Here is a 14,527-nt window from a genome sequence, read left to right as displayed (position 1 = left end):
ACAACTTAATAGTTATAGTAATTATATTAAGAAAATTAAGGAGTAATAAGTGAGCTTGGGCTAAGCCCGATTAAGGCTCACAACCCGAATATTAAGTGAGCTGTGTATGAGCTTCACATTTACGAACCCGAAACTCATAACCCGAAGCCCGAAAATGATTCAAATTAAATGAGTTGAGCTTGAACTCATCAAAGCCCGGCTCATTAGACCCGATTGACAGGCCTAAAACAAACCGCAGCTTTTGTCCATGTTATAGAACTATATTCAGTCCATGATTTCCTGTTTTTGGCTTGACCTCGGGGGAAGAAAAGATTAACATTGGGAATGATTTCTTCTAGAGATCCAACAACATACAATCTACTATATAATCCTCTATTATTTTTTTTTAATCTGAATTAGAGTGCGGTTAGGCATGAGTTTTTATGTGTTGTGACATAAAAGATGAAAAGATCAGTCCCACTGCTAAGTTGCCAACCTGCCTAAATATCCCTTCAGGACTTCAACTTGAAAAACAGCCTCAGAGGATGAGGTAATCTTATCCTCGAAACTGCCCAAAAGGTTGAGGAAAAGAAAGTGATCGGCAGCCACGAAAACATAATAAAGTCGGATTCCTTCTGATGCTGGCATTACTATAAATGAAGGTGCGTACCCTTGATACCTGCATCAAGCATGAAAGGTGCTTTTTTTTTTTTCCTCAACTTTTTACTCGATCTTTTGAGGATCGCACACGTTGCATACAAATACTGGGAAGATACAAGTGCAAGAAAGGGACCAGCGCATTTATATGATTATGTCCAAATCCAGCTAGAGATGTTCTGATGTATCAGCAGTAAAAGACAATAGGAATCCCTAGATCTTACATGGTGTTTTTTTTTTTTTTAAATGGGTTTCTTGATTTCATGGCATGTACAAGGATAATAAATTAGTCCCACATATACGTGACCCAATACAAATGATATTCTATTGATACTCGATCTGATTTCTAAAACTACGTAGCGGCCTCCCTTGTGAATTTCTTAAAAATTCTTTGCATATCACATGGAGGTACATATTATTTCAATGACATCATCATATCACATCGACTCATTCTCTGCTTTTTTTTTGTTAATATAAGCGGAGGATTTTGAACTTAACATCTTTTACTTACATTTTCTTTTCTCAAATCATCTAACCCATCAATCTTCCCAACTCAGTCTTCGTTTGATGAAATTGAAATTTGAAATTTGAATTCTAGAATCTAAAAATTAAAAATTAAGCGCTGAAAATATTAAATGGTTGCATTGATGAAGTTATATGTATTTGATAACTAACTAAATGATAGCATTGAATTAAAATGTCGCGCAAATATTATACTTTCATCTTTTAGAAAAAAAAAATGTCTTTTATTGTATATTTGAAGAGAAAAAAAAATGTCTTGTGCGAGAGAAAATAATTAAACAATTGAGAGAGAGTACTTAACTGTGCATCTTTGTGTATGTGTCTGCATGTGTATGTAATGTATATTGAACAAAATAAGGGCAAATGTATTACTTTGTACAAGAGTGACAAATATATTTGAACCAAAATAAAACAATTTGCAAGGATGGGAAGGAGAATAAAGCGTATGCACCACAAGGTCCTACATGTGGTATTTGATTACTTTAATGTTACAGAATTTAAAAAATAAAATAGAGAGCATGATATAAATATTTAATGAATTAATATTATATATATTAACAGCGTACACGCAGCACATATAGATTTATACTATTTAACATGAGTATGAATTTTAACTCCAAGTCTTGTACTCAAGCATGCACACATAACTAACGCTTATAGAGTGGTAATGATATAAAATTTATTCTTGAATTAATGATTAATTTATCAGCAACGACTTGAATCAAAAAGCGTGCAAATGATAAAAAAAAATAATAATAATAAAATACACAGGGCTCAGCTCATCTCATCGTTAATTCGTTATAGCGCTATCATAGCTATATATAGATAGTTTATATACCAATATTAATCCGAGACATTCCCGTTTCTTCATCCTTCGCCAATCGCCACCACCCCCCAAAGCCTCCTTCGCTCTCGTCTTTTTTCTCTCGCCTTCCTCCCTCTAATCATTCCAAGCATATATGTATAAATATCTAAACATATATGTGTATGAATATCCTTTGAGTTCTCAAGCCGAAGCAGAGTTTTCAAATCGATCCGATTTCTCTTTTTTTTGCCGCCATAAACAATCTCCGTCCGAATCTCCGGCCATTTTGTCTGGAATCAGCTGCTTCTCCTTAACATCTTTTCACGTGTTTCCCATAATTGAGCTCTCTCGAGTTACGGAACTTCTCGCACGCGTTTGTTGATGGTCATCTAATAATAGAAGAATTGTTCGTACTCCATAGGCCAGCCGCCAGCCTGAATTGTCTTCGTTGATCATCTTTTTTTTCCTATTAACAGGTACAAATTTTTAAATCTTAGCAAAACTGGTTAAAATAGAGATATATGTATGAATATATGCACGTGAATGTATGTACGTAGTCCTTGAAATTATGATGCATATGCTTCATTGCTCGTGAATTTGTCAGTTTTTTTTCGTCGTATTATCTTTTGCCGTGGCTAAAGAAATCCGGTGTTAACGGAGTTTCTGGATTTTGTGATGGGAGGTCGTTGAGTTAGATGAAAAGATTGAATTTTGAAGAATTAGAGTTGCTTTAGTCTGAAACTTTGCTGTTTTTTGTGGAGTATTTACAAAAATTCAGATAAAAAGCATTCTGCTTATCTTTTTTAGTAAGGTAAGGCAATCGTGTGCTTTTTATCTGATTAAGGAGTACATCTTCCACCTTTCATCCAAGATACACACTGTTTATCTTTTTTCCCATGGGCTAAAGCAGAAGTATTAGTAACATTCTTCTCCAGCTTACTGCACTCATTGTCTATCTCTTAGTTCCATAACTTATTCAAGAGTTTTGCGGAGTAGGAGTACTCTTCTGTTTCATATCAGCACATATCAAATCAAATACTTGCCTAAGGCAATGCACTGGATTCCACCATGACCATCCATGGTCATCACAGGAGAAGAAGCAAGCAAGTGTTGTTTGGTGGTCTTGATAATTTGTTCAAATCCACCAATGTCAACCCTGAAGACATTGATATTCTTGTGGTGATCTATATAGTTTGTTCAGTCCAGCGACTTGGCTTTCTGTTTATTTGTCAATCACTACACATCAGGAGCAGGGTTTAGATCTTCTTCAATTGGGAAGATTTGGAAGAGAGTTTGCTTGTATTATTGTGTGGAGGTGTTTGGTATGAACAGGAGAAGGGAATACCATCAATATTTCTTTTATTTGGAATAATTATGAATATCTGTGCAGATAACCAGATTTTAGTGAAATTGTCATCGAGTTAAAATCAAAAGATTGTGTTTTATGATTGAAAGCGAGTTTTAATGAGTATCTAGTACTTAAATTTAAAAAATATTTATAAGTGTGCTGGTGATTGTATTTTTGTTTATTTATTTATTTGTTATTATTATGTCTTTTTTGGGGTTTTTTGTAAATCTTTTTCATGTTTTTGCAAATTAACAAAAATAAATGAAAAAATAAAAGGATCATATGCGGAGAAGTAATTGATTTGTTAACTTGCGAAGCAAAGCATATCAGTATGCATGTGTGTGTTTACGTATATAATTGTTGAATTGGAGTGTCCATGAATTTAGTTGCTAGTCATCAGAAAAGTGCATGATCATTGCTGCTCAATTGGTCTGCTTCTTTTTGGTTTGGAAGGAAAATGTGAAAGTTTGGTGTTACAAAGAAGTGTAACTTAACCAAAAAAAGAAAGAAAAAGATTTGTTATTTTTTAAGGTAGGTCTAGAGCTGGAGGACTTAATCTTGGATTTAGATGGGGATTACCTGTTATAAGCTACTGCAAATCAACACGTGATCGAGCTTACCTAGCTGATATAAAACTAGTTTTTTTTTTAATCGGAAACGAGAACAATTTAATACCAAATATGTTCTGCCTAGCATGTAAGTGATTGGAGGAGTTGACGTTATCCTTTTATGCTGAAAGCTGGTGATTCCCTTATGTTTTGAGATTTAGAAAATTCAAGATTAATACTTGGAATTGAATATGTAAGAAGGATGTATAGAACTCTTGCTGCTAGATCAGCATGATAGGTATGATATATATATATATATACAACTAAAATAATGTGAGAACATGTGCCTTATTATGTAACTTTTTTTAAATTTATTTGTTTCTTTTCTTTTTTTTTCTTTGTTTTTCATTTGTAATGATTCAAATTTGGTAAACTGGTTGCGTGACATTTCGACCTCAGAAAACAATGAATCCTGTGCACGATTGAACTGTTACTGCATATCTAGTTCTTATCAATGCGAGTATATTCAGTCCATAAAGAAAAGGTTTATGATACTTAAAATCATCTTTACAAGTTCCACTTTTTCAGATAGCATGTTTAGCATTGCCATTGTTGTTGTAAAGGTGATATTGATTTAGTTGTATATGACATCCTCATAAATGCATTGGTATAGACACTTACTTATTCTTAGTACACACATATTTTTGTGCAGTGTCACTCTTATGCTAGGTTTCATCCTTTTTCTGTAGTAAGAGATGGTTGCATTTGGGAAGAAGCTGAAGGAAAGACAAATTCAAGAATGGCAAGGGTATGTTGCCTGCATTATTTTCATTAAGTTTGAATTTAACATTCTCTAGCATCGTTTTCTTCTTTGTCGGAAAAAAAGGCGAAATGCATAAATAATTTTCCATATGCTATAAAAGCTTAATTTTTCTCGCATTATTTTTTGTTGGAAACTAATGACTCTGCAAAATATTTGTTTTGGCAAGAATGAGATGTTCAGTTATCTGTAGCTTAGACCAAAACAAATTCTGAACAAACTATAGATTACCAAAAAACTTTTACTCATCAAACTAAAATAGAAAGCTGATTGACTTTGAGTAAAGTAAATTATGCTGAACAGTAGGGCTACATTTTTTGTCCACTATGCTTGGAGGTATACAGATGATTTTTCTGTGGAGTTAGTTCTTTTGAGGAGTACAACATGTTTTTTCAATGGGATATGGCTTCACCTCTGCTAGTTTAGATAAAAGAGATGCATCAACTTAATAGACTACAGTAAAATGTATGCCTTGCTTAATTGAGGAGAAAAGTGGAGTCTAATAATATGGGGACTCAATTGCTGTGGCATGTAGAAAAGCACTTGAAGCGAGAAAAGGGTAGCAATTATGACAGATGTAACTTGCTGCCAGTACTTTTTTTTACTTGTTGCCAGTTCTTGTTATGTACTTACAAGCTATGTTTATGTCGATGTGTGAGATGTTATAGAATGTTATTTTTCAGATACTATATCAACTACAAGCTAATGAAGAAAAAAGTCAAGCAGTACACCCTCCAGATTCAAGCTGGAGCACTAGATCGCAGATATGTTCTCAAGGATTTCTCTCGCATGTTGGATAACCAGGTACTTCTCCAATTTTGTTGATGCATGATTTGACTTGAATAGAAACACAAGCATATCAGGTTATTTGGCTGATGATTCGATTATATAAAAAAAAAAACATATTGTTCATGAGAGATATTGGGAAATATTTACTTTACTTGAATTGGGATCTTTTTTTTTTGGGTCCTTTTTTTTGGTGTTGTGTTTTTGGTTTTTGGGGGGGGGGGGGGGAGGGAAGGGTGTTTGTATAGATGAAAAGGTTAACTGCCATAAGTATGTCAATTGCTGCAGTTCATTAGTTCCCTGCATGTTTAGAGAATTAACATATTGCACACCCACATGCTGTCTGCTACAGCCTGTCTTGAGGACCAGCAGAAATACTCCCCTTAAGCTTTTACAATTCCACTATCTCATAAGTGTGTGTGTGTCTTTTTTGAGATGTAATAAGCAATAACGTAACAGGGTAAACTGAAATTCCATATGTATATGTTTGTGATATACTCATAAGAAAGGTTTGTAATGCAAGAATAACTTCGTTAGTATAAGTTTGAAAATTGACTTCTCATTCACTCATTTTTTTCTTTTTTTGCTGTCACAGATTGAGAAGATTGTTCTTTTTCTTCTGGAACAACAAGGCCTACTTGCTAGCAGGATAGAAAAACTTAATGAACAACAAGATTCTCTTCAGGAGCAGCCTGATATAAGTAAGATATCAGAGCTCCGAGAGGCTTATAGAGAAGTAGGGAGAGATCTTTTGAAGCTTCTCTTTTTTGTTGAAGTAAATGCCATTGGACTGCGAAAGATCCTCAAGAAGTTTGACAAACGCTTTGGCTCTAAATTCACTGATTACTATGTCAAAACTCGTGCTAATCATCCCTATTCTCAGCTTCAGCAAGTTTTCAAGCATGTGGTAATGTGCGCAACTTGAATGCTTTGTGTCAAATCTATAAGTTGGATGTTTGTGGTACTTATTTGTGATGTTGTTTTATTGTTTCCAAAAGTTTATCGCTAAAGAAAACTTAAAAAACTCTCTTCTCAAATGAAGTTTTCCATCCTTCCTGTTGATAGAAAAGCTTAGAAACTTAGCCATGGACTATGTTGTTGTTGTCATTGTTTTGCTGACAGTTCTGGTTTCTTAAGAAACAAAGCATTGATAGAAAGTGATGTTATTGAGAATGGATATCACTGGCAGGGGGTAGGAGCAGTTGTTGGAGCAATATCCCGCAATCTTGCGGAGCTTCAGGACCGTCAGGGAAGCTACTTATCAATTTATGACCAGCCTGCTCTACCGCTACAGGTAATCTGCATTTACGATGCAGTCAACTGATTGGATTGTATAGATTTTAGCCTTTACCTTGGTTGTCCTTCTTAAAGGTCCTTTTGACTAACAATAATTCATTTATTTGCTGGGAAATACTCATCATTTGCTTCCCTCTTTATGGTATATCTGCAGGATCCTGTGGTCGACTCTTTAAAATCAGCTGTTGATAGATTAACCTATTCAACAAATTTCCTTCACTTCCTAGCGCAACATGCACTTATTATGCAAGAAGAATTACCTGCTCCCATTGAGGAACATATTGAAGATGGAAGTTACCACTTTATGTCTCTTCTATTGAACTTGGCAAGCACATTTCTTTATATGGTCAATACATATATTATTGTCCCCACTGCAGATGACTACTCAATAAGCCTAGGGGCTGCTGCAACAGTTTGTGGTGTTATAATTGGAGCAATGGCTGTCGCTCAGATTTTCTCTTCTGTATACTTCAGTGCTTGGTCTAACAAGTCATACTTCAAGCCTTTGCTGTTTAGCAGCATAGCTCTTTTTATAGGAAATGTCTTGTACGCATTGGCTCTTGATTTCAATTCAATAACTATTCTTCTTATTGGACGACTATTTTGCGGGTATGTATTTCACTTTGTGGAATTAATTTGTCTTTGCACATCACAGCAACAGCCACTTCCATGCATATATATGATTTATCTTTTGTTGTCTAGACAGTAATAACACTTATTTGTGCAGTTTGGGTTCAGCTAGAGCTGTTAACCGACGTTATATCAGCGACTGTGTGCCACTTAAGATTCGCATGCAGGCTTCAGCAGGCTTCGTTAGTGCTAGTGCACTTGGAATGGCATGTGGTCCTGCACTGGCCGGGTTACTTCAGACTAATTTTAAGATATACAAACTCACATTTAATCAAAACACCTTACCTGGCTGGGTTATGGCTTTTGCATGGTTGGCCTATCTAGTATGGCTGTGGATCTCATTTAGAGAACCTTCTCGTGAAAATGACGAAAATCATGTTTCAGAAGGGTCAAATAATGGTATGTTTACTTTTACAATCTCCTTTTTGCATTCTATTCCTAATTTGGGAAGTATGTTCCTTTTCCTTTTGCCCTTCCGAATTTTCCAAAAAAATGGCTGAAGAGTTAATTTCGAACAAAGTTGAGATTTAATTTTTGCATTGTGGAGGACTAGAGGATTTACCTATAAAAGATTTCAAGTTGATGTCCTTTTTTTTTCTTTGACCTCATAAGTTGTATATGTACTTTCCCATGTAGGGCTGGAAATGAGGTTTTACCCTTAGGTGCTGCTTGAACATTTGGAAACCTAAATCGTGATTTTGAAGTGTGTGCTTTGCTTCTAATGAAGTCAATGTTATTTCAGTTTTCACCTTGTGTTAGATTACAATCTGAAACATATTATCAACAATAAAATTTGAATTCCGCCCCTCTTTTTTGTGTTATAACTATCATTCCATTTGCTTCAGTTTTCCTTTTTCAGCACTTAAAAGTGATATTGAGAGGTCTGATTTTTTTTTTGTGACAGTGGAAAGTGAAAACCTAGAAAAGGGCCTTGCACAACCATTGCTCCTGACTTCAGAGGAAAACCAGCAACAGGATGACGACCAAGATTATGATGGAAGTGAAGAAGCTTCTGAGGAATCTCGTGGGCCAGCCACCTCAATAGGATCAGCATATAGATTGCTCACACCTTCAGTGAAGGTAAGCTTATACTTGCTTCTGATGTTTCTGGATCCAAAGTGTCCAATAAAACATGTTATTTGAAAGTGGGTGGATTTGTTTCATTTTATCTAGGTTAAGTGCATTTCCTTCCTGCATCTACTGGAAGTTAATATACTGGATTATGCGAGAACGAATTGATCCAAAAAAGTAAGAATCAGGGGAATGGTTAGATGGATTATAAATTTTCTATTTCTGTCTGTGTTTGTTGGTGATGGATTTGCTGCTTCTTTCTTCTTCTACATCTTCTTTTCAGTAATTGGAATGGCAAAACAAATGAGAAATCATCACGCTACAAGTTCATTTTGTTTGAATTTTATCTTTTATTATACTTTGAAGGTCATGGTTCTTTGCAAGTTCTCTTAACTTGCTATTACTTTGATACAAGAAAGAAGCTTTATCAGAGTTATGTGCAACAAAGTTTGGTTCTGATTGTGAAATAATTAATCAAATGATAAAGTTTTTTGCCTTTTCTTTCTTTTTGGGTGTTTTGGTTTCTGTAAGGGATGAATATATAGCTTTTGATGACAACTGCATGAATTAGCTGACCAAGTCGCTTCATTTATCCCAGTCCTTTTCTGTTTGTGGACTCTTTCTTCCCCCTCCATTATGTTGGGTTAAAGAGGCAGTGGAGATTTGTAGCTATCACCAAACACTCTGATCCATAAAGTGAAGTAAATGATTTTTCCCGTCCCTTTGTGTAATGAGTTTCACAAATTGTGTGGTCAGTGAGTTGGCTTCCTTTGTTCCATCTTGGTTCATCCCTGAAGTCCAAAATGAGTAACCTAGTAAATATAAATCAATAGTTTCTATAGAATTGGTTTACATGTGTCACAATGCTTATGGAACTTGATCTTTTCAGGTTCAACTGTTGATTTACTTCATGTTGAAGTATGCAATGGAAATTTTACTCTCAGAATCTAGCGTTGTTACAACGAACTACTTTAGGTGGTCTACAGGCACAGTTGCAATCTTCCTGGCAGGTCTTGGCTTGACAGTTTTACCCGTAAATATTTTTGTTGGGAGCTACATAAGTAACATGTTTGAGGACAGGTAAATTATTTTGACAGCAGAGATAGTTGTGATCCTTTTCTGAGAAACAAAGTGTTCATTCAGCTTTTTTTTTGAAGTATAACTTTGGTAATCTTTCTCCTCTTTTCCCTCCCCTTCCTATATACCGGGTTAATTCATTTTGTAGGAGGAAAGTCTCTTTGCTACTTTCCTGTCCTCTGCTTTTGTTTTGACCAAACATTGGTTGAAATTCTATCAGAGTAAATGTTGGTGAAAAATAGGATTTCAATTGAAGTTAGAACTTTTGCTTGTACCTTCGAGTTAGATCTCATTGGAAAGGATTGTTTAGGAGGATGCTCTTCTTCAGGATAGACCCTTCTTTACTGAAGACGGGTGTCGGTTTATAAAATTGAGTAGACCTTTTGCTTCTCTGTTGGCCAGGTGTGCCATCACAGTGAACACATAAAGAAGCAAACTATGTTGATCGGTTGTTTGAGTAACGGTAATATACTTATCTTCCATAAGGAAGATGTTTCCTTTGAACTTGCTCAGAAGTACAAGGACGATCTAATTTCCCTACACTACTGCCTTTTTAGGATTTAGTTTAATTCTTGATTAGAAGAATTTTACCTAACCAGCTATGGGCACTGTTGTCTGGCATGAGAAATGTGATAACCTCTTAATAATGCCAGAGTCAACTTTCCTGTAAAATCTTTTCTACAAGAAGAGTAACTGACTATTTTGTTCCTATCCATCCATTTGCAGGCAAATTTTACTTGCTTCTGAAATTATGGTTCTCCTGGGTATACTCTTCAGTTTTCATGTAATAGGGAAGTATACTGTCCCCCAATATGTCTGCTCAGGACTTGTAATGTTTGTTTCTGCCGAAGTATTAGAAGGTAAGATCAATCTGTTTTACTCCCTGAAAAATCTGTCTATTAAGTTTAAGAGGAAGCAGATGCATCATATTTTTATAATCAAAGGGCATGTTTATCGGCCATTCCTAAAACTAGGAACCCAGTTGTTTTGAAAATATGCCCTGAACCACCACTGGGATTTATACTATTGTACTTTGGCCATGCCGAGACATGATATCATTAATATCCATTGTCCATTTATTCTGCATTGATCTGCAGCAAGATTACTTTCACACAAGCTCAAAATGCTTAGACTCCAAATATGATTTACTTGGAACATTATGCTGTTGCCATTTTCACTTTAAACCTTGTGAAGTGTAAACTGCCAGTGAGGCACGATCGAACTGTCTTAGAGTAGAAACCTAGTGCTTTTGTGCTTCAATACCATGATTTCCTTATGTATAGCTTGATGAGTTTGCTTTATGACAAAGTTCAAGTGGCAAAACTGTACCTAGACATGCAGTCTCCATAGTTGTCCAATAAAATTTCATAAAGAATTGTCCAATAGTCGCCCTTGAATTTATGATCAGCAATGCTGGAAGTCTGTTTGTTGGATACTTGGCCACATTGTGAACTGTAGCATCATTCGAGTAAATACAGATCAAGACAGTAGAAACACGAGCTTGTGATATAAATGTGGTGGCTCTAACTTGTTCGTCTAACTTAGTAGTCTGATGTTTTGGGCTTTGTTGTTTGGTGCTGCCATCTTTTCTTGGTGGAATTGTATGACGCGCGAGCTATAATTTTTTTTTTTTTTAAACCAGGTGTCAATTTATCACTCCTCTCCCGAGTCATGTCGTCTAGGCTTTCTCGTGGAACTTATAACGGCGGACTCTTGTCAACCGAAGCTGGTACAATTGCTCGAGTCATTGCAGATGGAACCATCACGCTGGCTGGTTTTTTAGGGCAGAATAAGCTCCTGAATTTCACCCTTCTTCCTTCATTACTGATATGCGTTGCATCAATTATTGCAACCTGCTGTACCTATAACTCTCTTTACTAGCTTAATGTACTGAAGTTCGATAGCATCTTCGATTCTTAATGCATTCTTATTCGAGTTCTTTGTCTCGTATATCTCTTTGTCAATCGATTGGTTTTGCATACATCTTTTTTGTTGGTTTCTTATTAACGCTGCTGTAGTTCCTTTGTATACATAGTTTTTCAGTTCTTTCTATTTTTTTAACACACACACACACACCCACACAACCATCATCTTGGCTAGGTTATAGTACACACAACCTTTGTTAAGTTTGTATTGACGCATTGCACAGCCAGTTTCAGGACAAAGAAATTCCTAGTTTGCAATTTGTTTTTTTTCTTCGTCCCTGAGTGTTCTTTCACGGGATTTGGCGGCTATCCACAAGAATGTGCAAAAGCAATTATGGCAAAATATAGGCTTTGTTTGGAAAGCAACTTCTACGTTTTTCGTAAATATATTTTTCAATCATCTTTTTATCTAGTGTACAGTAAGTTTTCTAAAAAAAAAAAATGCAAAAAAATGCAATCCAATAGTTTTTCTCTAAATGAAGGGGGTTTGATCAGGTGTTGCAGTTCATGACTGTTTATGATCATGTTTATACAGCAAAAGTTTTTGTTTTTGTTTTTTTTTTAAAAAGGCCGAAACCTAAAGCAGCATATAAGAGGTGCTACTCTCAGCCTACATTTATATTCAACTGTCACACGAGTTATTGTTCGGTACTTGTCATTCTGGACTTTTTTTTTTTTGGGTTCTTTTTCCGATTCTTGGGAAGAATCTTGGCGTAGCAACTCCTAACATTAAACTCCCTTCTTCCACTCCAGCAGTCTCAGACGCTTCAGACTCGGAAGAAGGAAGTACGTGAACTTCAAAGTTGCAAATATAAAAGTTCGTCAAATTGATAAATGCTGTGAATATCGAAGAGATAGATGGATTAGTTGGAAGCTTTAGAGCTCCAACACAATCAAAAAGCTGTGATGTACGGTACCCCATAACCATTCCATTTACTAATGCTGAGCAGCTCAGAGGTAAGTAGTTGGACGTCCATAATCAAAGCCGTGGTCCACTCCACCTCGTGACAATTGCGACACTCCAATCCGTATCAGTCATAGCCATAGGGAACATCACCTTCGCCAAAAATAGCCATTCTTGCCTTCTCATGTCACTGTAAGAAAGAGGAAACAAAAATCACAGGTAAAGTACAAACCGAGTTCGAAAGTTTACAATCACCGAATATAAAAAGAAAAAGCATAATTGAAAAGGAAAAAAAAAAAAGAGAAGAAGCTTGAGGAATTAATCCATGAAGAATTGGAGGGCCATAAGCCACACTGATCATTAAGATACGTTTCTATGTTGTGTTTGGTGGTCCATGGCAGATTTTTGACGAACTTCTGGTGTTTCAACTTTCAATTTATTTTTTAAAAGAATTTAAATGGGGTTTTTTAAAACTACAAACTCATGCGCTCATAATAATGTTCGTGTAGTTGTAGTAAAAATGAAAAGGCTCAATTGTCTAAGGTAGGTAGTAGTATCGATAATACTCCCTCTTTCCCATTTTAATAGTTCTAGTTTTTTTTTTTACATAATTTATGAAAAAGTAGTTAATTTTATTGAAAAACTAAATTTAGATTGCTATTTTTCGAAAATATCCTTACATTAAATAAAGTTGGCTTTTCATATATCCATATGTTTTGAAAAATCTAAAAATATATTAAATGGGATAGGTTATATTCAATACTAACAATCTATATTAAATAAGGTAGTAGTTTATAGTAATAATAACTTATATTGAATAAGGGTATTTTAGAGAAATTAAAAGACAATCACATTTTTCAATTAGAAAGTGGACTCCAATTTAGGGACTAAAGTGACTAAAAGTGAACGTTAGGGACTAAACTGATAGTTGGGGTATAGTTTAAGGGGGTAAACTGATAAAAACCCTATTTTATAATTCACGTAAAAAGATATGTTTAGATTCAACTTTATTATAAATGGACAAATATACCCATAAATTGCCCTGTTAACTAACTAAAGTTTAGTGAAAAATTTAATGACAAAAATACCCTCTCGTTGTGCTTTAAGTATAAAACAAGGATTAGAAAGCTTTTCTCTCCTCTATTTTCTTAAATTGTTTACAAAATTTTTTATTTTGCGCAATACCTTGTCAAGACATTGCAAATATGATGATATCGAAGTATGGAATTTTATAACTTGTTTGCACGTCATCGAGCAAAGACAATCTTAGAAGGAAAATTTTATAGTTATTCCATTATAAGGTCTATTTTTTCTCAAGTGATATGTTAGTAAAAAAATTTTCCCTAGTGGTCCTTTTCTTTTCATAATTTTCCAAATTATAAGAACATGCGAATTTTTCCAAATTGAAGCAATTCTCACATATTAGCAGGGCAATTTATGGGTATATTTGTCCATTTATAATTAAGTTGGATCTAAACATGTCTTTTTACGTGAATTATAAAATGACTTCTCATTTGACCGTTAGTCCAAGGATTTAAGTGACTAAAAGTTAACGTTAGGGACTAAACTGATAGTTGGGGTATAGTTTAAGGGAGTAAACCGATAAAACACTTATAGTAATAACATCTTATATTGAATAAGGGTATTTTAAAGAAATTAAAAGACAATCACAATTTTCAATTAGAAAGTTGACTCCAATTTAGAACAGACGAAGAAGGAAAAAGAACTATCAAAGTAGAGTGTGGGATGGAGGGAGTACTCAGAATTTTAGACAGAGAATATGTAAGCTCTAGAGAGGGAACAGAGTTCCCCAAATTGAAGAACATCGCTTCTTTCAATAGAGATTCTTCGTACACTTTTTAATGCGCCTTGGATGTGGTACTGGACTACAGCTGTAATTGTTCCAGGTCGGAGCCTTTGCTTAGAGCGTAATAAGATAATTATTTCTGGGATCAAATATTATTCTGGGCCACAAACATATTGGCATCCAGTCTTGATCGAATCAGCCGCTATATTTGAGCCAACAGTTTGAAAGACAATTTTCCGTGAGATCTGTAAGTTCTGAAGACAGCAATCAGTCACTCACTAATAAACTACACAGACGAAATAACATAGAGGCTCGAAGATATATCTGGGCAAAATGTTAATAAGCCCCAGTT

The 14,527-nt window shown here is 35.1% G+C and overlaps 1 protein-coding gene across 2 annotated transcripts; it reads left to right on the top strand.

Moving 5' to 3' along the window:
- The first annotated feature begins 2,008 nt into the window (after positions 1–2,008).
- On the top strand, positions 2,009–11,489 carry LOC113707423 (SPX domain-containing membrane protein At4g22990). 2 transcript variants are annotated; one of them, XM_027229752.2, is made up of 11 exons: positions 2,009–2,439; positions 4,572–4,667; positions 5,363–5,483; positions 6,061–6,372; positions 6,655–6,759; positions 6,916–7,370; positions 7,489–7,790; positions 8,296–8,471; positions 9,352–9,542; positions 10,266–10,399; positions 11,182–11,489. In XM_027229752.2, exons 2-11 carry the CDS (start codon positions 4,615–4,617, stop codon positions 11,418–11,420), a joined length of 2,088 nt encoding a protein of 695 aa, XP_027085553.1. In that variant the 5' UTR covers positions 2,009–2,439; positions 4,572–4,614; the 3' UTR covers positions 11,421–11,489. The 2 variants fall into 2 exon arrangements, with proteins under 2 accessions (XP_027085553.1, XP_027085554.1); XM_027229753.2 differs by having other exon boundaries at positions 2,300–2,439; positions 4,609–4,667.
- The last annotated feature ends 3,038 nt before the right edge of the window (positions 11,490–14,527 follow it).

This window comes from Coffea arabica, chromosome 8e (assembly GCF_036785885.1).
Source record: "Coffea arabica cultivar ET-39 chromosome 8e, Coffea Arabica ET-39 HiFi, whole genome shotgun sequence".
In the NCBI taxonomy this organism is placed as follows: Eukaryota; Viridiplantae; Streptophyta; class Magnoliopsida; order Gentianales; family Rubiaceae; genus Coffea; species Coffea arabica.
Note: the sequence above shows the minus strand (reverse complement) of the source record. Positions and strands in the feature narration are given on the sequence as shown.

Bases quoted from the DNA above. Each gene is read 5' to 3' on its own strand.
- LOC113707423 (XM_027229752.2), top strand. From the start codon at position 4,615: ATGGTTGCATTTGGGAAGAAGCTGAAGGAAAGACAAATTCAAGAATGG. The intron at 6,373-6,654 runs GTAATGTGCGCA...TATCACTGGCAG, and splicing joins AGCAAGTTTTCAAGCATGTG to GGGGTAGGAGCAGTTGTTGG. The intron at 9,543-10,265 runs GTAAATTATTTT...ATCCATTTGCAG, and splicing joins AGTAACATGTTTGAGGACAG to GCAAATTTTACTTGCTTCTG.